The following is a 24,448-nucleotide window of genomic DNA, read 5'->3' as shown; positions in this document are numbered from 1 at the left end:
GGCAGCATCTGACATTTCCTCCCTGAGGTCACCCTCACAGGGGGAAGTTGACTTTGGCTGGAGCACTGTGTGTTCTGGCTAGCCCAACTGGCAGACAAATTCCCAGGGACTCCTGGCAGGGGGAACCAGAGCAGCCTGAGGCAGGGAAGCCTGGGGCAGAGACACTGAGTCCAGCACAGAGCCCAGTGCCCCCATAAAAGCCTGAGCCAGCTTACAGGGAGGCTGGTGCCAAGGCTCCTGTACGACAGGGAATCCAGCTTGCTCAAAACAGCGTCTTCTGTGTCACTGCCAAACCCCACAGCATCTCGGGTCCAGTGCTAGTTGTGCTGCCGGTGGCAGTACACATTTATGGGGTCTGTTGTTAAGGCTCTGCCATTTAGTGCTTTGTTCAGTCAAGAAATCCAAGTTGGCTTAATCTTATCGTGTTAATAGATCTAAATATGGGCATAAAGAACTTGAGCATACATAAGCACAATGAATATGAGTCTCTCATTCATTCCTGCATAGTACACGGTAATTTGCCAGTCTAGCCCTTTGAGCTTACTAACATCTTTAGACTTGGCCTCACAAAGATTACACTCCCCACTCAGCAATTCAACCTCCTTCTAATACTTTTAAAACAGAGGAAAGGCCAAGACCTTTAGAGAAGATGCCAGAGATTGAATGGTTGGCCCTGAAAGCAGACAAACTGCAGCAGGCAGCAAAGCAAAGAGGCCATGCCAACAGTGGTGCTCTCAAGGAAAAGAAGCACAGTTTCTGTTCTGGCATCCACAGCACCCAAACACACACAAACACAATGCAGGTCCCTGCAAGGCAACAGCCAGTATCTGCTTGGAAAGGGTCTTTGCCACTTGGAACTTGTTCAGGCTTTCTAAATGCTGTGGTTTTTTTAAGGATTCCCTCACCCTTCTGGTCATTATGGAAAAAATAAAATCACTGGAGCCCAGGCTCCCACACTTATTCGGCCCCAGAAAGCTGAAACAGCTAAGAGCCAGAATATACTGCATGATACTTTGTTTTCTTTCTAACAAGAAAGAACTTTTTTTTTTTCCCCTCCAAACAACAGTAAGCACACATCAGGAAATGAGCATTTCCAAGGCTGAAATCTCAACATGGAGCATTATTTAAATTTGTAGGGCTATTTAATGTTTGTCACACATTTGATCCTAACAGTGCAAATGATTTTCTATCAGAATTTTTTTTTTCCACTTCAACAAGGAAAACTGCCCCTCCAAATATAAGCACTGCTTGTTATTTTGAGGCAGTGAGGCAAAACATACAGCACATAGACCACATTTGGCCTGCTTAGCAGATGTCTACAGATCACTTGATGTTAATTTCAACATAAAAGCTATTATATTTCTGGCCTCACCCTATTAGTTGTTAAATAATTATTTATGCTTGGCAGATAAATTCTAGGAACCTTGAATAAAGCCCATCAACCCTACTAATGTAGCCATATTTGACACAACAGTTTTCACTCACAAGATGCAGTGTTTGTTGCCTGTATGATTCTGTCTCACAACCTAAAAGGTAATCCCATATTTACATTTAAATACAGACTGTATACAGGATGTGTTCCAATGCTACTTTACAGGCAAAGAATGAGCTTGTTTGCTTCGCTGACATTTGCAACTATACTATAGCCAGTTTCAGTTCATAACTCAGTTTATTTAAATCTGCATGTCACAATTCTGGCACTAGTTAACACGCTTTTCCACAGCTGTTTTGGCTTTGCCTATTGAATTTGGCTACTTGTCATTGGTTAAGCCCAGGTACACTGTGACAAAACAATAACTCGACATGTAGACTTCCCTTAATTGATATTTTTAAGCAGCTAACCTAACTTGTAGGAGTGATATTTATACACATTCAAAACCGTAGTTGTTGTGCATTCTGCTTGAACAGTTTGTACATTCCAAATAGTCAATCTACAACAAAACTTGGAAAAGATATTGAGTGCAGGGCCCTATATGAAAAGCTTTCAACCAAGTCTTTGGACATTCATATGCTGTTGTCTGAAGAAATTTGGATGATGTGTTGTCTTTTGAAAGCACATTTTAGTGTAATTACACTTTTTTATCCTTAACAGACAAGTTAGAATTTAAAGATCCAGAAAAGATAAGGAATTTGAACATTCCACTGAAGAGTACTCGTTCAATATGTCTATTTCTATTTCATCTGTCTGGTTAAAGGAGCACAGCTTCTCTATTATCACAGTAATGTACATTATGTCTGCATTTAAGTTTATGTGCAGTTTATGATTTTGTGTGATAAATAAAAATTAGTGATGCAAAAAGGAGCCAAAGGAATTCGCATTGCTTCCAGCATACTGCACTTCCTGCCCTAAAAGCTGCGTGGCTTTGCTTTGCATCATTGGCAAAATAAAGTTACAGAGATGCTTTCAGCTGATTTTGGTGGACATTGAACAGACCCCTTTGCCCTATGAAAGAGCCAAGTTCCTCTGTTCCCCTGGATATCTCCATTCCAGGCTGCTCTGCAGCCACAGCACTTACACATCTCTCAGCCCTGTGATGAGTCCTTTCTACAGCTGACCTTTGCACAGCGAGATTTTAACCCTGGGTTAAAAATGCTCAGAAAGCTCTGGGCTGTGTTTCAGGAGGGAGAGGTCGTGGCCAAAAGCAGGGTTTATTGTAGGGTTGGTTTTACAGTTTTTATTAATGACAAGCCAATTTCTCTCCACCGATGTCTGTGATAATGCAATGTATCCTTGAACTTCATGTCATAAAGTAGCAAAGGTGAGCAACTGCTGAGGCAGAAAAAGTGAGGAGAAAAGACTGTAAATAAAACCATGTACATCAAATAATACTTGTTAAACACTTGCCTTTTTGACATATGACTTTGATGTTGTTATTTCCTTTGCTTGCTGATAACACGTGCCCACCTGTTAAATACAAACTGCCCAGCTAGCTAATGTAGCAGGGTTTCACATGCTGGCAGGTTCCCTTCGTGTGGTTAGCTAGAAGCAAACCAAAAAACGTGGTGGAGGAAAGCAGCACCCTCACCAGAGCAGGGAAGCAGAGTCACTAAATCCAACACCAGCCCTGCATGTGGCATTAACCTAGACAGATCTTTTCTCGTGCACACTTTTTTTCTCTGTGTTGGAATGGTATTGCAGCTCTGAGGGAAGCTTTGCAACATCAGCAGATTCTGAGATGAACTTTTAAGATCTTCAATTGCTACGAGTTTCATTAACAGCTGGCACCATTGCTCAGACATTCCTAGGTTGCTTGCAGCCTTCTTGCTTTTAAACATTGTTAATCATACCCTGCTCTGTGAATAACAGCAATAAATCAAAACCACAGAGAGATGCACTTTCACAATAAAGCCAGGAAACAAAAATTATGCCGGTGTTGATCCCCACTATCCCCTACACTTAGGTGGAGGTCAGTTCAGTCCTGAAGAAGCCATGGGAGGCAAAGGACTGGATAACTGCAGTTAAGTGTTTTCTCTGACTCTGGTACTGGTCAGAAACTGGCCTATGAACAGGGTTTCAGTAGGTCTAGCAGTGCAGTTATTACAAATTTTATTTTGAAGAAGTGTGTATTTAACTTGCCAGGGCCTCAGGTATCCCTGCAATTCCAAGGCACCTGGTGTTCTCTTTGATGTGATTTGGGTTTTAAGGAGATGCCATTCTTAGACAATCACACGCTGAAAATAGAAATGACAAAGAAATATCCATTAAATGCAAAGTAGGCAGACAGGCAAGAACTCCTGCAGATAATTAGGTTCAACAGTTTCTGTCAGATGATTAGAAAGCCTGACCTTATATACTTCTTTCTGGTGCAGTTTGCTTTTCTTAGGCAGGCATCCTAACAGGTGGTTTCCTCTGAATGAAATACTCCAGTGTACATCAGGGGTGTCCATAACTTCAGGTGCTGTGGCAAGGTTTGACAACAAACTGGGGCTTACCTGAACATGGGCACCTTTCAAACTGCACTGCCTGGGAGGGTGGCACAGCTGAGCTGTGCTGTCAGTGCTACCATCGGGCACAGTACTGAACTGTTAAATCACAGAGTAATTAGAGGGGAAAAGATCAAACTTACAACCTGGGATTTGCAGGCAAACCTGTAAGAGTGGCAAACCTTCCTGTACAGATATCAAGGGATACAGATTAGCAGTATTTTAATCTCCAGTTAATTAATACTCTCTGTTGTCTGCTACCTTTAGCACAAATAAAATTTCTCAGTGACTCAGTAATTTCGTTTGCACTCTCCCCCACAGTTCTGTTTGAGACAGACCATGGTTTTATGATGAAGACTATTCAGTGCTGGCCCATTGAACAGCTCTGGGATCATGTCCCTGACAAACTGTGGTTGTCTGCACCAGTCTTTCTGTCACTCTCCACAGATCTCCACTCTCTTCTATCAGGATATTTCCTCATTTAAAGGCTGGGGCAGTACAGCTTTCAGTAACCAGCAACTTCAGCATAAATTGCAGAACTAAAACCACATTTTCACTATTTAATTCCAAACAAGTACGAATTCAGCAACAATTTTGTCCTTCACTAAAAAAAGCAAAATCTTTATTTAAGCAATTTCCTTGTCTGCTCTTTCTCTATCTTTAACAAAATACTCTAGTTACAGTTTGGAGGCGTACCTTACTTTCATACATCCAGAGTTCTAAGGTTACACAAGGACTAGTGTTTATGCACATCAGCTTTCCTACAGATTTTTTTTTTTTGTTGTTGTTGCTCTTGCTTATGACCAACCAAGGGCTAACTGTTACCAGCTCCTACTCTGCTATTTCCCCATTTCACTAACAATGCACGGGCCCTGATAAGTATTCAGCTACAGCAGGGTCTGCTTTGAGCAACAAAGCTCCTCTCCTATATCTTCAGTAACTGATTTGGGGATGTTTACACCTCAGCCCAAACATCTGTGGCTGCACTTCCACCCCCACGTGCTCACACTCTGTGTTTGCAAGTGCAGGAACTTGGGTTTAAGCACAACACGGCCCAGCAGTGTATCCAAGTCTCTAGACTTTTATGCCCTACATACACCGTGGAATTTCCACTGTGCATACAAAATTATTCATGACAGAAACACTGAAGGACCACCCTCCTTCCCCCCCCTCTCTGTGAATACCACTGAGAAACATAGCAAGAGGTTTTCTTTTGCTTTCGGATCGTAGGGAGGAAAGGAAATTTCAAACCAACGTGTTTTGCGGGAGGGAAAGGGAAAGTCACCGCAAAATGTTGAAGACCAGGGGTGCAAGTACATACTTGTATTAACATCTCCCATCCCTGGAGCTGCAGTAATTTGCATGACATTATCTACCTGGGATGTTGCTATGGTTATCACCATACATAAGTAATTACCAGGGCAAATTGCACATACAGCGCACGGATTCACGCTGTCAGAAGCAAAGGATCTTTTCATACACTCGAAAATGTACATGTTTGGAAAAAAAAAAAAAAAACCACTAATCACGAAGATTCCTGATACAAGAAAAACTTCAGGAGTGCTCCAAAATTGTTGTTAACTATGCTTATTGACACCTTAAGGACGAGTCTAACCACACCCAAGTGAAGAGAGACACTGCACAGGCTCAGTAGAAAATCAGCAGAAAGTCACCAGTAGTAGTAAGCAGAAACCAATCAGCAGGAATAGTAGAAATCCCTGCCAAAGAGTTTAAGGTATAAGCAGATGAGAAAGGCAAGGAGAAGGAGAAGAGGTGTATCAGACAGAGCAAATGAGATTATCAGCTTGATAGCACAGGCCATGATTATTTTGGGTAAATTATGTCATGAAACTTTCTTCTGGCAACTAGGCACAAAAAGATGAACAGAAGAGAAGGAGGAGAGAGTGATGTAGACTACACCCATGCTAAGAAAAAGACAAGAGATAGGGTGTTGTGATGAAGCAGCTGGTCAGGACAAGCCCAAACTAAGTCTAATCAAAGTGGTTCTCTGAAAGTTCCCCTATTTCCTCTCCTGCAACGTTTCTGCTGCTGTTTGCAGTTTGGGATCTGATCTGCTCTGAGCGGTTTCCCACGGGAGCTGAGACAAAAGTTACAGTCCATCTACACTTGTACACCCAAGCTGAGGAGAGCAATTAACACCCAGCAGAATTTGGATAAAAGTAAAAATACAGAGTATCTAATGCTAGGTCCTACAAGGTAAATTAGACATTAAAGCTCATTCTCAGCATCGTACTGATACTGTTACACTTCCAATAAAATACAGCTGCACTGTAAACAAACAGCTTGAGCTGCAGTCTACTGGTGTCAATGAAAACTTTCCAACAAGTTTGAAGTAGGTGTTCTGCATCCTCAGGAAAAGAAAAAGCTTTAAAAATAGTGCTGATACTGTGACCTGAGTAAACCATATTAGGCTAACTGGAACGTAAAATATAATTCTGAAAAGCACAAAATACGTTTCTATAATTTAATTTGAGGTGGCATACACAAGTCTCATATCCATTCAAACCAAGCATATTTTCCATGTACAGAGAAATATTGCTATTATTTCAGATTTACAAACTACAGTAGAACTGGGGAGAAAAATGTCATATTTTCCATTTGTAGCTTCTCTTAAAAACAAGTTCTTTTGTTTACTTAGAAATCATCTGCTTCTCTCAGACATATATTTTTACCTCCTAGTAGTAGCAGGATACTATAATGCCATCAAATATTTTGACTATTTAAGCAGATAGAACAAGAAAAACATAGTGATAGAGGCATGCTCTGAGAAGAGCTCCAGAAATGTGACAAGAAGAGGTATGAGCCAGCAGGCACTCAGAAAGCACAGCAGCCCTTAGGGACCATTTGCATGGCCTCAGGGAAGTCACAATTAACGATGTCCTGGCTAAAGATGTGTAACCTCATTAGGATAAAGGCAGACTGAAGACAAAGAGAGATGTGAAATAAGTCATCTCAGGCTTTATCCCGGTGACTGGACGCCCACGGTGACAGGAGGATTGCAACTCTACATATATTTCATACAAAATAGTTTGTTGGCTTTAAATATATCAGTGAAAGTAAATATGTGAAGAGCAAAACGCAAAATGGAAAAAGTGAGATAAATATTGTTAGATTCAGAGGAAAAATGCTATAAACAGTAAGCAAAGCTCTTTGATTTGCACTGTTTTCCAGCCCATAAAACCCTAATATCTGCCAGCGTTTCATTAAAAGCTTATGAACTACCCAGCATGCCTGCTCCTGCATAAGTGTATTGCTAAAAAACATTGTCGCTGTTGCAGATCTGGTGTTTTGCAATGTTTCAAAGAAACCTTACGTGTATAAAACTCAGATGCATTATTGATAGAAGTGGGGATGGTGAAAATAGCCCCAAAAAATCTAAAAAGAATGAATCACTCACAAGCAGTAAGCTTCTCTCAGAGATGTTCGAAGTAATATCTCCAAACCAGAAAATACAAATATTTTAAGAAATGGGCATTGTGGATAAAGGACTTAAGAGAAAACTACCATTTTGTGAGTTGAGTAAAAGGCATGTCTTCATGGCATGAGTCGAAGGCATGCCTTCACAGAGGACTGAGAGTTCAAGGTCACGACAGCCCAACAGCAAAATCTGGAAATGTTAACGTGAGTGATACAAAGATCTGGCAATGCTAAGACTGACCAGATCAACAACTGTTCTGATTGAATGTGCAGCCTATTCTCAGCATTACAGTCTCAGACATCAGCCCTCTAAGGACAAGTAATTGCAATATCATTCCTCTTCCACAAAAAGTCATATTGGATCAATCAAATCTTTCTTGTTATTACCAATGGTCCCGAACCAAGTCTGGAGGGATCAGGACACTCACGATTTCCCATCTTTCGTAAGACCACTGCATTTCAGGGCTCGTTCTCACTGGAACCCAAACACAGGGCAAAATTAAAATGTTCCGACGGGCAGAACCCATATCCCTGAGGCAAAGCCTCCCAGTGTCTGGAGGCTTTCCAGTGAACGACCATGCATGCACTTAGCCCATTCTGCATTGCTCTTACTGTAGCTCCCCTCACAGAAGTGCCTCCAAATTGTTCTGACAACAAAACATAGAAATTCATTTCCCACATCCCTCAAATAACTTCATATCCCTCTGCTGCTAAGATCAAGCATCAAGCTGATGTTTGATTACAACACTGATGGGGTGAATGGGCAGTAAAGCCTACCTGTTACCCATGCAAATGACTTGTCTCTTAACTAGCAGCACACTCGGGCACTTGTGGATATGCAAGCTAAAAATTCAGCACAAACCCAGCTCTGGAATAATGTTAATAACAATATTATAGATGTAGGAAGCAGAGACAGGAATATTAGGAGATGGATTCACAAAAAAGAGCCATATCTGTATTATTGCACAAATATGAGATTCCTGAATACGTTAACAAAAACTTGGTTTTGAAGGCAGATGCTTAATAACAAACAAATAAACCGAAACACAGCAGAAGGATTACATCTCACTAGCTTTGGAAACTCAAACACAGCTGGTCTGATCAGCTGAGCCATTTTCAAGCTGCTACACGCATATCACAGCTCTCACCAAACTGCACCGAAGCCACTGCTCAGCTGTGGATGCACAAACAGCCCCAGAGGACAGACTAATAATTTCTTTGATTATAGTTAGTTTATTTTACAAATATATGCTTCTTTTCTATGTTACTTTTATGTTTCAACATGAGTTAGGAAAAGTCAGCCTCCAGAATTTTCCAATTCCTTCCAGGAAACAAGCGACTGAGGTTACTCTCTGCTGTGAGATAAAAAAGTTAATTGACACACAATCTATAGTGTATTCCCTCTCTGCTTTATCAAAGATGAAGGGTCTAAACACTCAGCTCGTGTGACTGAGCTCCAGGGAGCGCATTCGTTCCTCTCTGTCTAATTAAGTAGCAAACCAACATATCTGACTCTTTAAACGCTCGAAATCTGCTGTTGTTGCCAATGGTTGTGGGGCAAACCAGCACCAGCCCTGCACGGCTCTCATTCACTCTGTGCACGAGTCGCAAAAGGCAGAGGACAGCACACGTGGAAATCTCCACCACCACATTTCTGCGGTCATTACAACCAGATCCTCTATCAGGCACAGCTCAGCTACGCGTGAGGTTTAGGTCAAAAGGAGTTCCACCCGTGTAACAACAGCACAAGGGGAAGCCGTGGTCTGGTGCAGCATCCTGCACATCCATGTTAGCGGGACACCCAAAGGCCACATCAGACGTGCTTTATATTCCCTGTGGGCTGGCCTGACCAACCAGCTGCTGCAATTTGGAACAGTAACACCCTCGGGTCCAAAGCAACAATGGGCAAACCAGCCTTGGTGGTGGAGACAGCTCACCACAGGACCCCTTAGCAACAGGGTCATTGCCCTGCGATGTGCTGCGCACAATGACAATCTTCTTCTCTACACTCTATTTCTCGAGTTGTGAACGACGTGTGTAACACAGGAAAACCAACCATACTGGGAAAAGGAATAAATTACCTCTGCCTAGAGACTTTCACAACTGTGAACAAAATAAATTTCACTTCAGGCAAAAAAAAAAAAAAAAAAAAAAAAAACAGAGCTTTTTTCTTTGCTATATGGTTTGGGCTTCCCCCCTCACACATTTTCAGGATCCCAAGTTCGGTTCCCTTACAAGTGACAGTGACCCCATCTCGATAAATATCCTTTGTGAGAGCGCTGGCAACCTTTCCCCTTCACACTTTTGGGGCACCAACACCCAAGGCAGCGTGCCGGGGTCGGTCGGCTTGTTCGTGCTAAAACCACACTTTTGTTGGGAAAACCCTTTCCCAACCGATTCAGGACGACGGCAGCAACAACCATCATGCGGATGAAGGAGCAGCAGCGGCGGGACAGCCCCGAGCCGCTGTTTCCGAGCTGCCGCGGTGTTCGCCAGGCTGAGCTCGGGCCGCTCCGCCGCCCCGGCCCCGCCGCCCGGGCCCCCGTGCGGACGTGGCGCAGCCGGGCCGGGCGCGCTGCCAATGGCCGGGCCGGGGGCGGAGCGGGCCGGGCCGGGGCGGTGCCGGGCCGGGCGGGCAGCGGAGCGGGGCTGCGAGAGCCGGGCCGGCGGGGCATGGCGGGCCAGGCGCTGCCCGCGCTGCTGCTGCTGCTGCTGCTGGCGGCGGGCGCGCTGGGCAAGCCCATGGCGCGGCAGGAGCGGGCCCGGCCCGGGGCCGCGCAGCACGACGACCGGCCCGGCTTCCAGTACGACCACGAGGCCTTCCTGGGCAAGGAGGAGGCGCGGAGCTTCGACCAGCTCAGCCCGGAGGAGAGCCGGGAGCGCCTGGGGTGAGCGCCCGGCCCGGGCGGGAGACGTGGCAAGGGGGAGGGCCCGAGGTGGGCCCGGGGCGGAGGAGGCGGCCTGGGGCTGCCTTAGTGTCGGAGGGGCAGCGGGGCCCTGTACCCCAGAGTGGTGCCCTGAACCGCAGTGTGGGACCCTGTACCCCAGAGCAATGCCCTGAACCGCAGTGTGGTGCTCTGTACCCCAGAGTGGTGCCCTGAACCGCAGTGTGGGACCCTGTACCCCAAAGCAATGCCCTGAACCGCAGTGTGGGACCCTGTACCCCAAAGCAATGCCCTGAACCGCAGTGTGGTGCTCTGTACCCCAAAGTGGTGCCCTGTACCCCAAAGTAGTGTCCTGAACCCCAATGTGATGCTCTGTACCCCAGAGTGGGACCCTGTTCTCCACAGTAGTGCCCTGAACCCCAGTGTAGGACCCTGTACCCCAAAGTAGTGCCCTGAGCCCTGGTGTGATGCTCTGTACCCCAGAATGGGACCCTGAACCCAGTGTGGGACCCTGTACCCCAAAGTAGTGCCCTGAAGCCAAGTGTGATGGTCTGTACCCCACAGTGGGACCCTGTACTCCACAGTGGTGCCCTGAGCCCCAGTGTGATGCTTTGTACCCCAGTGTGGGACCCTGTACCCCAGAGTGGTGCCCTGTACCCCAGTGTGATGCTCTGTACCCCAGTGTGGGACCCTGTACCCCAAAGTAGTGCCCTGAACCCCAGTGTAGGACGCTGTACCCCAGAGTGGTGCCCTGAACCGCAGAGTGGGACCCTGTACCCCAGTGTGATGGTCTGTACCCCACAGTGGTGCCCTGTACCCCAGTGTGATGCTCTGTACCCCACAGTGGGACCATGTTCTCTACAGTAATGCCCCGAGCCCCACTGTAGGACCCTGTACCCCAGAGTGACCTGCGGGTCGAACCTCTGGTTTCAATTCTCACACCCCTCTGGTTTTGCCAAGGAGCAGCCTTTGGATTCATGGCTTTGGTGTTTTTCCTGCTGCCTTTTCTGGCCCCACAGCAATGAGGCTGGCGCAGGGAGCTGCTGTACGGGGTGTTGGACCTGTTGCTGGAGGGCTTTGCTGCTGCAGCTCCCTGCCCCTGGGACACCTGCCCACACCATATCAGTGTTAATCGAGTTCAAACCATTCCTTCTCTACAGCTACAAGTCCACTACAAGCACCTTCCTGCAGCTTGCCCACTTGTGACTTCTTTGCTCACAGTGTTCCACTTGCTATTACTTCCACGCTGCTCTTTATGCAAAGAGCAGGGACCATGCCTTACTTTACTGCTTCTCCCTCCTTTACACCTACAGGGAGCCAGATCACTAAGCAGAGCTAAATTTAATAGGAGTTAAAGAAAGATCCTTTAATGTAGTTAGCACGAAGAAGATTGTTTAAAATACCTGCATGTTCTCACTAAGATTCTCCCCCCAGCCTTCTCTTCCACAGGGAGTGGCACTTGCTAATTTTCTGTCTAGTCCTACCATAAGCAGTAGCACTGTAATCTCACTGAGTAACCTCTTGATCCTTCTCAAAGCTGTCACTGCTGTTTGTGTGTCTCAGTGAGTAAACAGATGAAGTGCTTACCACCCTCATTGTTTCAGGAAGGAGCAAAAGAAGCCACGTTCTCAGCATACATGGCTATGACCTAGATTCTCATGAGTTGTATCACCAAAATGGACCTGCCCTCCTAATATCGGTCTGCACTCACTAGTACAGATAATTCAGTCAGGGATATGATTTAACAATATGTTTAACAAAACAAAACTGTTTTTTAAACAATTTTTACAAATGCTAACTCAGCAAGGGAAGAAGTTTTAGCTTCCATCGATCTCCCCTTTGGAGAGGTGACACAGGCATGTTAAGATACAGCCACAGTCAATAATTACCTTTTAAATGGAGGTGACTGAAGTGGCCCTCTGAGGACACGTTGTGGGGTGAGCACTGTGCATCTCAGCATCAGGGATGTGGCTCCTGGGGGGCAGTTGGGAAAGTTTCATAACTTCCAGCATTTCCCAGCCTTGTAATTTTGGATAGCAGCACACTGGGAGGTAAAGAGAGGATTAAAAAAACATCTTGTGGCTTAATAGTCACATGCTGAACCCTCTCTCCCCATTTTTGTTATGGGCAACTTCTGTAGTGGGTTACAAACAGTCACTTCTCAGCAAGTGATTGGCTTTTAGGAAGAGGCAGGTTGAATTAAAAGCTATTTTTAAATGAATTCTGGGAGAAAACAAAAACAGTCTGCTGCTCTAACCAGAGTGTATACTGCTGTATTTATAAGGCATTTTACCTTGCTTAGGAAATGTGGCAGCACATTGATCATCCCAATAATAACAGTAAAAAGTGAGGTCCACAGTCCATACTGCAGCTTTTTACCTGTGCCTTTGGGAGCCTGGAGGCAAGACTGTTTTATTGTCCTCATCTTCAGCTGAGAAGTGGGCTGGAATAGTGCACGTGGATGCAGTGGACCTATAAAAACTGGTGAAAAGGAGAAGGCATGAAACATTTTCTGGTACACAGTCCTGACTTCTTTGAAGTTATACATTGCCAAGAGCTACCAGCATAATCATTTAATACCTTAACAGTAGAAAGAAGTACCAGTTAAACAAATGAAATTAAATTCATTGTGGGGAAAATCTGGTGACAGAGTCCATCAGGCAGGGAAAGGGACCACTGGCAACTGATGGATACAGAAAAGGTTTTTCTAGTCAGTTAATCCACACTTCACTAATTCAGAAAGGAAATTCAGCAGCCCCTTTTTGCTCCATAACTCAGAAGCAGCGTGTTCGTAGATTCAGTCTGATACTATCAGACAAGACTGCTGGAAGTTCAGCAGAAGCTACTGCTGTTATTTCAGCAACACCTTTTGTAACAAAGGCTTGGGAAGAGACATTGCTTCACTACTTGAGCAGTTCCAGTTGGCCAAATGTGATTTCTTTGTGGAGAACCAAGATGTGGAATTGGAAAGAATGTTTAAAAGCGCAGATCTTTTCCCCTGTGTCCTGTGGCTGCCTGGAGGTTTAGAGAGCTCACCTGTTGAATGTCAAGTCAGGATTTAGACAAGTCAGCTCCTGCTCTTAGCCCTGCATTCCAATGGCACGTCAGTATTCCATGAGCTGGGCACTGCATGAGGCACAGGGGACCTGCAGACAGGCTGGCCCTGCACCTCATGGGCAGGGTGAAGGGTGCTGGTGTGCCCAAAGCCAGTCTGGATGTGCCAGAGAGCCAAGGTGGATGTGCTCAATTCTAAGAGCAGGCACAGCGGCCGGTTTTACAAGCTTGGCCCCAAATTGGTGGAGTTTATCAATTCCAGAGAGATGAATTGCAGAGAGATTAGTTGCAGAGAACATAAATGGTAGAGAGAGCATTGTCCTTTTTTTTTTTTTTTTTTGAACTGCAGCTGTGTGCAGAATGTTTCACTCCTGCTGATTTCAACAGTGCTTGAAACAGTGCTGGCAGCTTTTCACTGGACAGAGGTTTCTAGCCCAGCTGCCAGCAATGCCTGGAGACCTGCTGCAGACTTGATACTGCTTTAGTGAGTAACAGGCATTCCTGGCAGCACCAGCAACACTGGTTTCCATTGGGAATGAAAGAAAAGAAACAAGTGGAGGGACAGGCATGGAAGGGGAGGCTGTACCTGGTGTACATCCCCAGCATTACACAGTCAAATAACTCACCTCACCCTGGTGTCAGCCTGCTGGAAAGCCAAAGAAGAAACTGCAGGTGTCCACCAAGTCCTGGATTTTTGCCCTGGTTGCCTCCAGCAAGTTTGGGTGCAGGCTTTGTCCTGAAGTGAAGTTGGTGTCTCCTGCTGTGAGCCAGCATGGCCACTCCCTGTAGGCAGTGAAGAACAGATGCCCCTAAGACAGGAGGCACAACCTAAGAAGAAGAAAGCCAGGTATTCTCTGCTCACTAATTTTGGTTGTGCAAGTTCCTCTGAATTATTTGTGGCAATGCTGAATAACAAACAGAGACACATTCCTTAAGATGATGTGTGAAATGCAGGAAAGCCTTAACCAGTAGGACAGCCTTAGGAGTTTGGGGCACTCCGTTTTTGTGGAAAATCAGGGACAGATAAAGATGACTAAAATTGGCCTGACATGCAGTTTGGTTTCCTGCCAGCTCTTAAAGATGTTGATCTCTTTTTTACAGGAAGATTGTGGATAGAATAGATGACAACAAAGACGGCTATATCACAACAGAGGAATTAAAAACCTGGATTAAACGAGTACAGAAACGCTACATCTATGAAAATGTGGCTAAAGTTTGGAAAGATTATGATCTAAACAAGGATGATAAAATTGCCTGGGAAGAATACAAACAAGCCACATATGGTTATTATCTAGGTAAGAGAACAGATTGTGTGATCAAGGATTTTTGAGATTATAAAACATGATTTCTTGTCTTGCAGTCAGCTGGAGTTTGGTGTCACATTTAGGAGTCTTGAAGCTCACATTAAATTTTATAGATGCTCAGAGGTCAAAAGCACTTTTTAATTATTTATTGCAGCCCTTTGCACATGGGTCACCAGCACACAGAAGATTTTGTAGAGGTATCATTAAATATACTGACACAGCTGAATTAAAGTCTCCTCCAGTTAGAAATATATTATTTTTTAATATTGAAAAGGGTACTTTAATTGAAAAAATAATATATTGTCTAATTAACTGTATTTGTGAATTTAGTCTCTAAAACCTTAAGTCTAGATGTTAAAAATTTAGTCCGTGTCCAAGCTATAGCAAAGTTATTGATTAAAATCATTCTTGCAGAATAACATGCTTCAGGCTGTGATCAACAGCAAATGAAAATCCTTAACAAATCAGGCAAAAGAAACATCTATTAAAAAATATACCTGAATTCCCCCCACCCCCCTCCACGTTCCCTTTGCTTTTATAAGTTAATGAAGGAAGAGGAGGAGAAGAGATCACTTAAGCTAAAGGGCAATACTGACAGAGCAACAAATCAGTATTAATTGACCATTTATACTTACTGGAAACGAGAAGACAATATTTACCTACCACAGAGGCAGTTTCTAGAGCAAGCTTCCTGTAGCAGTAATAATTCCAAAGTCTACCTTAGATTTAAATGGAGCTTGTTACATTTGTCAAATGAAATATTTGACACGCAGTCCCTGCAGAATTATCCCTGGAACCCTTCTCAGCCCTTTCTCTTTGCTCCCTCTAAGCCCCAAGATTTGGAGAGCAGCACTGTGGGCTTGTATTAATGAATACTTAAAATTCCCATCTGTAATTCCTGGCCCAGTCTTTTTCACCTGTGTTTGTCTCCCAACACGTGAATTGTGAAATTGTTATGAGTATTTTTCATTTTTAAAGTCAGTTTAATGATCCTATTTTAAAAATTATATCAAATAGCTTTCCTTTTATGCCACTGAACACTCTGAAAAAATGCCATTGTTTTAAACTGAAAATAATTGTTAGGTTCCCTGTAGCAGAGGCGTAGCACTGAGGTAATTTCAGTCAGTCTGCCACCTTCTGAAACCCCATTTCCTTGGTTTGCTCTTCTTGAAACTGAAAAGTTGTGTGGATCATATTGATTCCTAAAGAAGAAAACTTCTGTGAATGAAGTCTACCCCAAATATTGCCTCAGTGGTGCTTGTAAAGGCAGATTAAAAAATCAGTGCGGGATAATATACAATACTGCAAAATCCATTATTCTGGATTGCAACAGAAGGCTTGCTCAGAAATTTACCTCTACTGTCACCTTTAAAAATCAAACCAAGTACTTGACCCCGAATTTAAAACTTCACGAGGAAGAGAATTTCCATTTAGAACAACAGCTATTCTGGCAATAAACCTTCTTGTTTCTAGACTCAAGCAGCATTGTTTTGCTAGTATGTTTTAAAGGAAAACACCTCTGAGATCATCTTGATTCGTTGGCAGAAAATCCAGAAGAATTCCAAGATGCAACTGATCAGCACAGTTTTAAGAAAATGCTGCCCAGAGATGAGAGACGATTCAAAACTGCAGATCTGGATGGAGACTTGGCTGCCACTCGTGAAGAGTTCACTGCTTTCCTGCACCCAGAGGAGTTTGAGCACATGAAAAACATTGTTGTCTTAGTAAGCAAAGCAAAATCAATGCTGTTGTTTCTACTTTTATGGATGAACTTTGAAGGCTTCTCTAACCTTTCCAGGCAGGGTTTAGAAAGAGACACACATAATAGCTAAGTGGGGAACAGAAAGGGGTGCCTTTCATGATACTCACTCAGTTTAGAAGTCTCAATATAAGAAAGACTTTTTAAGAGCACTTAAACAGCTCCTAAATGGAATCAGGAAACAGTCTTGGGGCACTTAAACCAAAATAAAAGGAGGGCATGCTGACAGTGTTTCATGCAAGCAGGTATCTGCCCCTAACATAAGCAGTTCATTCATACAGGGAATTTTTTTTCAGCATGAAAAGATATTTGTATATTCATTGTGTGAACAACAGTCCCACTGCTTTTAGTGAGACTCCATTCACTTGTGTAGAGGGGCAGGTCAAGGCCTCAGAACATTAAATGGTCAGAACTCTCCGTTTTTTCTTGATTACTTTCATGCAAAATTGTTTTCCAGGAAACCTTAGAAGACATAGACAAAAACGAGGATGGTTTTGTGGATCAAGATGAATACATTGGTAAGTGTTGTTACTTGTTTCTTATATAATCTCCACTCTGTTTTTTCAGATTTGCAGCAGCATTAACAACCCAGAGTGAACAGTTCTGTGTTCCAGCTCAACTGTTTTATACCAACCATCCAACTCAGTCATTTTAGGTATATACCAACATGACCAGGAAATGTTCCTCATGCTTCACAACACAAAATTCTCCTCTTGTTCTTATTTAACTCAGCTAAGAGATATATGAGAACAAAAGAAGAGAATCTGGAATAATATTTCTCATGGCAGGGATATTCTTTGTATATCACACCGTGTTAACTGCTGTTTGAACACTGTTTAGAAATGCAGGAGGATCAGAAAATGGGCTAGTCTTTTCCCAAGTTTGGATGGTTCTCAAATATCCAAGACACCTGGGAAGCAAGCATTGCAAAAAGAGAAAATTCACCTTGTTCCTACTAGGTTTTTTTCTCCTAGTTTAATTAGTAAGTAAAGCCCATACTTCTGTCCTGATGATACCATTATATTTTGATGAGTTTTAAATCCAGAAAGTAGCACTAAGAAGGCATTAGTGCAAAGTTGGATGAAGCTTTCTGTTTCTAGTGGTGCTATAAAGATCACTTCTCATAGAATCAGGAACAATATATACACGCTAATTAATGGCAGGGGGTTCTGTTCCTTGTAAATTATATTTAGCCCAGAAAGTGAATGCTATTCATCTATGACTGAAATAACAGAGCAGCATAATTTCCACAGTAATTTCAGTTCATTCAGTGACATTACCTACATATAATTATAAGGTAATTGTCAACATTTGTTACCATGTGAATGCTGGTTTTTCTTGTCTTCTATAGATAGGAACATAGAATGTTCTAGTCACGATCACCCCACATTGGCAAGGATGATAAAAATCAAATTGACAGGACATGTCAGTTGCTTCAAATAAACAATATAATTTTCACTTTAAAAAATGAAAAAAGAAAGTGAATGTGTTGTCTGAAGTTTTCTTCCTGAGTTGAGAAAACTATGCTTAAAATATTCCTACTTTCCTTTTTCAGATGTAATTTTTTTAAATTTTGATGAAGTTGGGATTAAGAAACCAACAGAAAACTAAATCACTTCTTTGGTAGTTTGTAAGGAACAACAAAAAGAAGTCCAAAAATTTCAGTCTGTAGAGGGAGTATTTGTTGGGGAGATCTGCTGAAGCTTACAGAATGATCCCACCCCTCCTTTCCCTTCTTTCCTCCCATTTTGTCTTTTACAAAATTAGGTTTAGATTTACACAAGCGGAGCAAAATACCTATAAAAATGTTGAGCAGAGAGAACTAAACTCCCAGTGTGCATGGGCAGGTACCATCAGGGACACTGGGGACAGTGACAATGGAGAGCCTCAGCCCAGTGTACACACTCACACTGCAGGGGCAGGGGGGGTTACTCCTGCCTTTGAATTCAGCATTTATGTTTCCCACAGATACCAGCCAGCCTCTGACCCTCACACCATCCATGTGGGTACACTTTTCCTTAGCACATCCCTGAAAACCAAATCCAAAAGGCGCTGGAGAGGAGAGGAGAGGAACAGTACCACAAAGCAGGCTTTAATTCTAAAGAGAGAAGTGGAAGGCTTGAGGAATAAGATGAGTAGGAAGGGATTAGTCACAGTGACCAGAAGAATGACACAGACACACCACTCATGATTTGGAAAGCCCTGTGATGTAAAGAACATTTAGAAGTCAGTTGGGTTTAATAATCACTGCTGCCTCTCCTGTGTTTATGCAGAAAGCAGCTGCCACTGTGGCGTGGTCCTGCCAGTGCTTCCAAAATGTAGCACAGGAGTGATGTGCAGAGCAGCTCGTGTGTGTAATCTCTGCATCCTGTCACAAACAGTGCTCCCTGCCCAGGCAGCAGTCTGTGACAAGTGCACTGTGCCTGTGCCTCCTCACAGAATGCACCATGACTCGTGACTTCTCCAGCCCTGTCTTCCTGGAAGAGTGTCTTCTACTGGAATGTGCTGCAGCACCGCATGGTTAAAAGAGAACTGATCTACTAAGCTGAATGTCCCTTACACAGCCTTCTTGAAAGCAGTACAAATGCATGCAGGTTCCATTTAGCAATTTTTGTTTGCCTAAATTCCCCCTGTGCCTTTTTTCCTGTAATCACTCTGCTGGCTGGAGTCTGATCTTATCCACGAAGACATTTGCTGGCAGGGACAAGATAAAATGGCTGAATTCCTTCCTCCCCATGTGACTGAGCCTAGCACTAAAGCTTAAGACTGCTGTTCAGCCAGAGATCCTTAGAGGATTTTGTTGATTCTGAAATTCAGATGATGGCCTTTGAACACGTTCACCTCTCCTGTTAGCCCCAGCAGCAGTGCACAGGTATGATGCAGGGTAGTGTGAGAATGGGCAGAATCACCAGCAGAGAAGAAGTAGGCCTGAGAGAAGATACAGCTACTCTATGTACACCCCACATTTCTTTTTCTGTACAGAGACACTGTGCAAAGAGTGAAAAGTTCAGTCCCCTCTGAGGAACACTGTGACAATATCTTTAGTTTGTACTTAATTTGCAAAGTAAATAGGACTCAAGACCCTTATTTCCCCTCCAGCTGATATGTTTGCAAATGAAGAGGGTGGACCAGAGCCCGACTGGGTGGTTACAGAGCGTGAGCAGTTTTCAGATTTTCGTGATCTCAACAAGGATGGAAAGATGGACAAAGATGAGATCCAGCACTGGATCCTCCCCCAGGACTATGACCATGCCCTAGCTGAAGCCAGGCACTTAGTCTACGAATCTGATGTGGACAAGGTATGTGGTGCTCCAGTATTGTTTTTGAAGAAGTCATATAAGGTCTTGTGGGTTTTTTAAACTACCAGCTTGGAAGAAATTATTCCAAATAACTTTTCTTTAGAGGCTAGGATTGCTAGTGGAGGAATGTTTGCATACCAGTTTCAGTGGGTAGTGTTGGAATTACAAAGTAGCAAAATACAGTTTATCAGCTCTAGAAGGTCCCCTGGCTTTCCGTAGGTGTGATGAGAAACTATCACCTTAAGCCTGGACATTTTAACACAGCAAAAATACCCTTTTTCCTTTAAAGAGTGCTCATGACTTTTGTATGTTAATATAGACTAAAAGAGGAAAATAAAGCTACATTTAGATACCCCTTGTACTCAAATGTAGGGGTAGCAAAACCACTCTCAGTTCTATATTCAAGCACATATCTTTCACTTAAACACTGACTCTGATGAGGGACAGTACATTCCAGATGGTGGGCTTCAGAAGTGTAATGCAAGCAAAGTTGGAACCTGCAAGCCAAAATACTCTGAACACAGAAAGTGTAAACTGCTAATGTAAGCAACCACCCTCCACAAAGTGCACCAGAGGATTTTTGTTTTTACAGTCAGGAAGATGAACCAAACCAGAGGGCAAAACTGTGTACCAGGTAATCCACTGTTAACCTGCTGTTGCTACTGCTTGGCATTACAAAGAACTTTCAGTTAGCAATTTCACCTACCTGAAGCCTGTGGGACTTCTGTCTTCCACTGAGGTCCAAATTTCACTCACTGTGACAGCTACAAGTGATTGCTGAACCTGCAATTTCCAGTCTGAATTTCCAGTCTGCTGCTGTGAAGAACAGTCTATTTGCCAGGGCTCTTGCAAGTCTGTGCTGGTGTGTCTTTGACTTAGTTTTGCAAATATTCTTACAGAGGTTTTTTTTTTTTTTTCCTTCTACCAGGATGAAAAACTAACAAAAGAGGAAGTTCTAAACAACTGGAATATGTTTGTTGGAAGTCAAGCTACTAATTATGGGGAGGACCTCACGAGAAACCATGATGAACTATGATAGTGTCCCAACCAGTGTACCACACATCTTTCCTCCACTTTACTGAAATCACCATGTCCATCCCCTCCTGGAGGGAAGATGGGCAAGGGACACTCACAACTGAATGACTTACATTAATATTATTTTTAACATGCCAGCTTATTACCTCAAAAACCACATAGAAATAGCTTTTTTACTCCTTTCACATGGTTAAATACAGTATGTAGTTACTACAGTTTTATTTTTGAAAAAATAAGAAGATAAATTTTCTGAATAGGTTAGAGCCTGACATGGAAAAGGAACTTCTAAAAACATTGCAAAGATCTTTCATAGCCAAGTATTTTCTTCAAATACCCACTTTCACCACAGTGAAATGCAGCTAGGATTAGAACCCTAATGTCTAAACAGATTTAAGTTATTTAGTTGTCTTTTCTAATAGCATGTAACAGTTTAGAGGTAACCCTTTGAGCCTCCCACCCAGAGAAGAGTTTGATACCAGCTTTGTCTCCAGGCAGTTCCTGTGTGCCAGTTGGGCCAGTGCTGCTGCAGGAGTGTCCAGCAGCCCCCCAGCTCCTGCTTCAGTGTGCAGATGCACAGGTGGCCCTTGTCCCTGACCCCAGCATTCCCAGCCAGGGGTGCAGAGCCCAGCCTGGCAGCTGCTCCTTCCACAAGAGGGTAATGCACAACTGTTTGTGGGCCCTTGGCCCTGCTGCTTCCTGGGAGGAACTGTGCCACATGGAGCATAATTTATCTCCTGCTTTTCACACTTCAGCCCAGCCCTACTCTTGTTCACGCAGTGTGAATGGCAGCAGCTCTGTGATGGAGAAAGAATGAGACATATCACCCCTCTGGGCCTTCTGCCTCCTCTGCCACTAAGAGGAGTGGCAAGATTCTTGTGCCTGAAGTTCTGGGTTTGTGTGTATATATACCTTTAAGTACATGTTACTGAAGCAACTCTAAAGACAGCTCTCCTTCCAAAAAATGGGGGAAGCTTTCCACACAGGTGCTTTCTTTTTTACTGTATAATGTGAGTTGTTACATGTATATTTTTATATAACCAACTTCTCTAAGTTTGGTTGCTTTTAACTGTACTGGTTTTAAAATAAGCACAATAAAACCAATACTTCTTTTTGATACTGTGAAGGTGCAATAAGACTAACACAGATTAGCAGAGAGGTGATGTGAAAACACAAACCAAGCCTCTAAGGCCAGTAATTCCCAAAGCACTGGGGTGGTCATTTCCAAAAGCATCTGGACATACAGCCTCAACTGTTCTTTGTTGCCTCATTAAATAAAAAGAAAAGCCAAAAAGAAGTGTAGTGTAACCAGAATTTGTTCTGGACACTAATACTGGGAGATCAGGACTCCACAGAAGCATTCTCTGGGAGGTTCCTGGAAGGTTTGGTGTAAAACATCACACCCTGGTCCCATAACCATCCAGAGGGGAGCTTTGAGACTGTGAGACACTTCTGCAGTTCAACACATTTGTGAAAATCATCGGGAGACAGTGCAGAACTGTGACCTCTGTAAACAGTGTCGTTTTTATAAGGTCATAGAACAACCCTGGTGGAATATTTTACATCTTGCAGTTGAAGATAATGAAATGTAGATTGCTGGGTCTGACAGAGATTACATGTCACTACTATTAAGTACTAAATAGTAGTCCCACTACTAAGCTTTTGGGGTGCACGTCTTGTGACATTGCCAGCAATATCTCTGAAAAATCCCCACCTCTCCCACTAACATACAATAGGGCAAATGTCATAAAATTGAACTAGTTTTGCTTTTACAGAACCCCCAAGTTAAATAAGAGCCTAAATGCAGTGTTATCTGGGAAGCAATAAAATTGTATCTTGGCACATGTAAATGATTATATATTTTCTTTATGGCTTGGATTTGGAAAGGTTTATTGTACTCGATAATCCTGACAATCTTTATCAAACTAACATATTTTGCTAACAGATTTTCAGTACTCTCTGGGTACTCAGATTATCTTCTGCTGTTTCAGGAAACAATACCTTAAAAGACCTCAGAAAAACGCTTGTTTCCTGCAAGTGAAACTGCAGCTCAGACTGGATGCTAAGCCAAGGATTTTCACTGGAGCCCAGGGGAAGGTTGTTTGCTCACTCTTGTTGAAATTCAGTGGGAGTTGGGTGCTGAGACACTAAGCATTGTTGCCCTCAGCTAAACATGACACTTCTGAGTGCACTGTGCACCGTCCCAACAAAAAAACCACATCTGTGCTTTGACAAGCAATCACATTTTCTTCCACGTTACTAAATGAATTTGGAACAGAATTAGCAGCACGCAAGAGAAAAATCGTGTTCTCATATTTGTTCTTGATTCCTATTTACTGCTTGGAACACATTGGTATTTTCCAGGATAAAACTGTACTTACGTGAGTAAGAATGCTGAAATCAGAGGAGTTTTTCACACCAACAGGAACTGAAAATTTAGATCCATGAAACGATTTTCTTTTTTTCTCAAAAGAATGATACTCAGGTAGCATACATCCACCTAGGAAAAAGGCAAACATGCCCATTAGAATGAGGTTTAAAAAAAAAAATTATTTATCAATAGTGAGTTATGGGGTCATATTAAGATTAGGAGCTTTTTCAATAAAGCAGAATGTAGAAACAGTTTTGGAGAACATAAGTATCCCTGATGTGATTTCATTTTAACGGCTCCCCTGTTTCTGCAGTTCTCCATGGTGTTTCTCTTCCCAACATTCAGTACATTCCATGCACTAAATTTCCTTTTCAAGCTCAATGCACTATGGAAGAGTAACTCCAAAAGAGACTAGAGCTTCTGGGTTTAAATTTAACACTATTTAAGGAAAGCAAACCTTTGCTAGGGGACATAACTGTTAACATTGTGATTTTTCAAGCCTAAGGTTTCTAATGGGGTTTGACTGTTCCAGAGATAACATTTTTTTTCCTAGGTAACATATTTCAACTCATATTATGAGCAAACATTACAAAATTTTAGTGTAATGTGAAATACTGAAATGTCAGATAGCATTATTTATCTTCTTAATATGACTAAAACCATTAATTGCTGGGAGCCATACTTCATCCCAGCAACATGAAAATCCATTTTGTGCCTATCTTGTCAGTTATTACCGATTTTCTTAATCAATTGTGACACAGTGAAATTCTGTTGGGAAGCGTGTTTATATATTTCCAACTGCAGGTTCTGTATGGTAACTTATTACATAGATCCTCCATTAACTCAGGGTTTTCACCATGCCTGTGCCACAATGCATCAAAGGTGCATTTTTCTTTCTTAGATACCTGGAATAGCCATTATTATTGCCCGTGCAGTTTAAATTATTGGAATTGATGAAATGAGCTAAGTGGCTAACGTTCATTGTCTTATAACTCCATTTAATGATTCAGTCAGGTTGAATCTGTCTCCTATTCCAATAAAAGGGTCTGTACATAACTCCCTAGAGAAAGGAGATCACAGCCCATCCTGCTCTCGTTACAATAGTTGCATAATGTTTTAATATTTGCTCTGCAGAAGCTGATCTTGATCCCAGTGAAGTTATCATGAACTCCCAGCTCTAAGGAGTATAAGAACTACTCTAAGGCCTAGTCTAAGGCCTTGGCCAGCCAAAGGCAAGCAGAACAAGGGAGTGGTGGGACTGGAGGTCAGAAGTAACCTTACAACCATCAGATCCTGATCTCCATACTACTACTGAGCACTAACATTTAGGAATTAGACTGATTCATACTCCTGTGAGGTAGTTAGGGTGTAAGTCTAGTTCA

General features: G+C 43.0%; 1 protein-coding gene across 1 annotated transcript; it reads left to right on the top strand.

The window, feature by feature from the left end:
- The first annotated feature begins 10,023 nt into the window (after positions 1 to 10,023).
- Positions 10,024 to 21,812, top strand: RCN1 (reticulocalbin 1). Its single transcript, XM_053981248.1, has 6 exons — positions 10,024 to 10,250; positions 14,403 to 14,596; positions 16,151 to 16,329; positions 16,822 to 16,882; positions 19,464 to 19,663; positions 20,592 to 21,812. Exons 1-6 carry the CDS (start codon positions 10,036 to 10,038, stop codon positions 20,697 to 20,699), a joined length of 957 nt encoding a protein of 318 aa, XP_053837223.1. The 5' UTR covers positions 10,024 to 10,035; the 3' UTR covers positions 20,700 to 21,812.
- The last annotated feature ends 2,636 nt before the right edge of the window (positions 21,813 to 24,448 follow it).

Source organism: Vidua macroura, chromosome 6 (assembly GCF_024509145.1).
Source record: "Vidua macroura isolate BioBank_ID:100142 chromosome 6, ASM2450914v1, whole genome shotgun sequence".
In the NCBI taxonomy this organism is placed as follows: domain Eukaryota; kingdom Metazoa; phylum Chordata; class Aves; order Passeriformes; family Viduidae; genus Vidua; species Vidua macroura.
This window is presented reverse-complemented; position numbering and strand designations above follow the sequence as displayed.

Coding starts and splice junctions, on each gene's coding strand:
- RCN1 (XM_053981248.1), top strand. CDS start 10,036: ATGGCGGGCCAGGCGCTGCCCGCGCTGCTGCTGCTGCTGCTGCTGGCG. Junction 16,330..16,821: donor TGAAAAACATTGTTGTCTTA/GTAAGCAAAGCA, acceptor ATTGTTTTCCAG/GAAACCTTAGAAGACATAGA. Junction 19,664..20,591: donor ACGAATCTGATGTGGACAAG/GTATGTGGTGCT, acceptor TCCTTCTACCAG/GATGAAAAACTAACAAAAGA.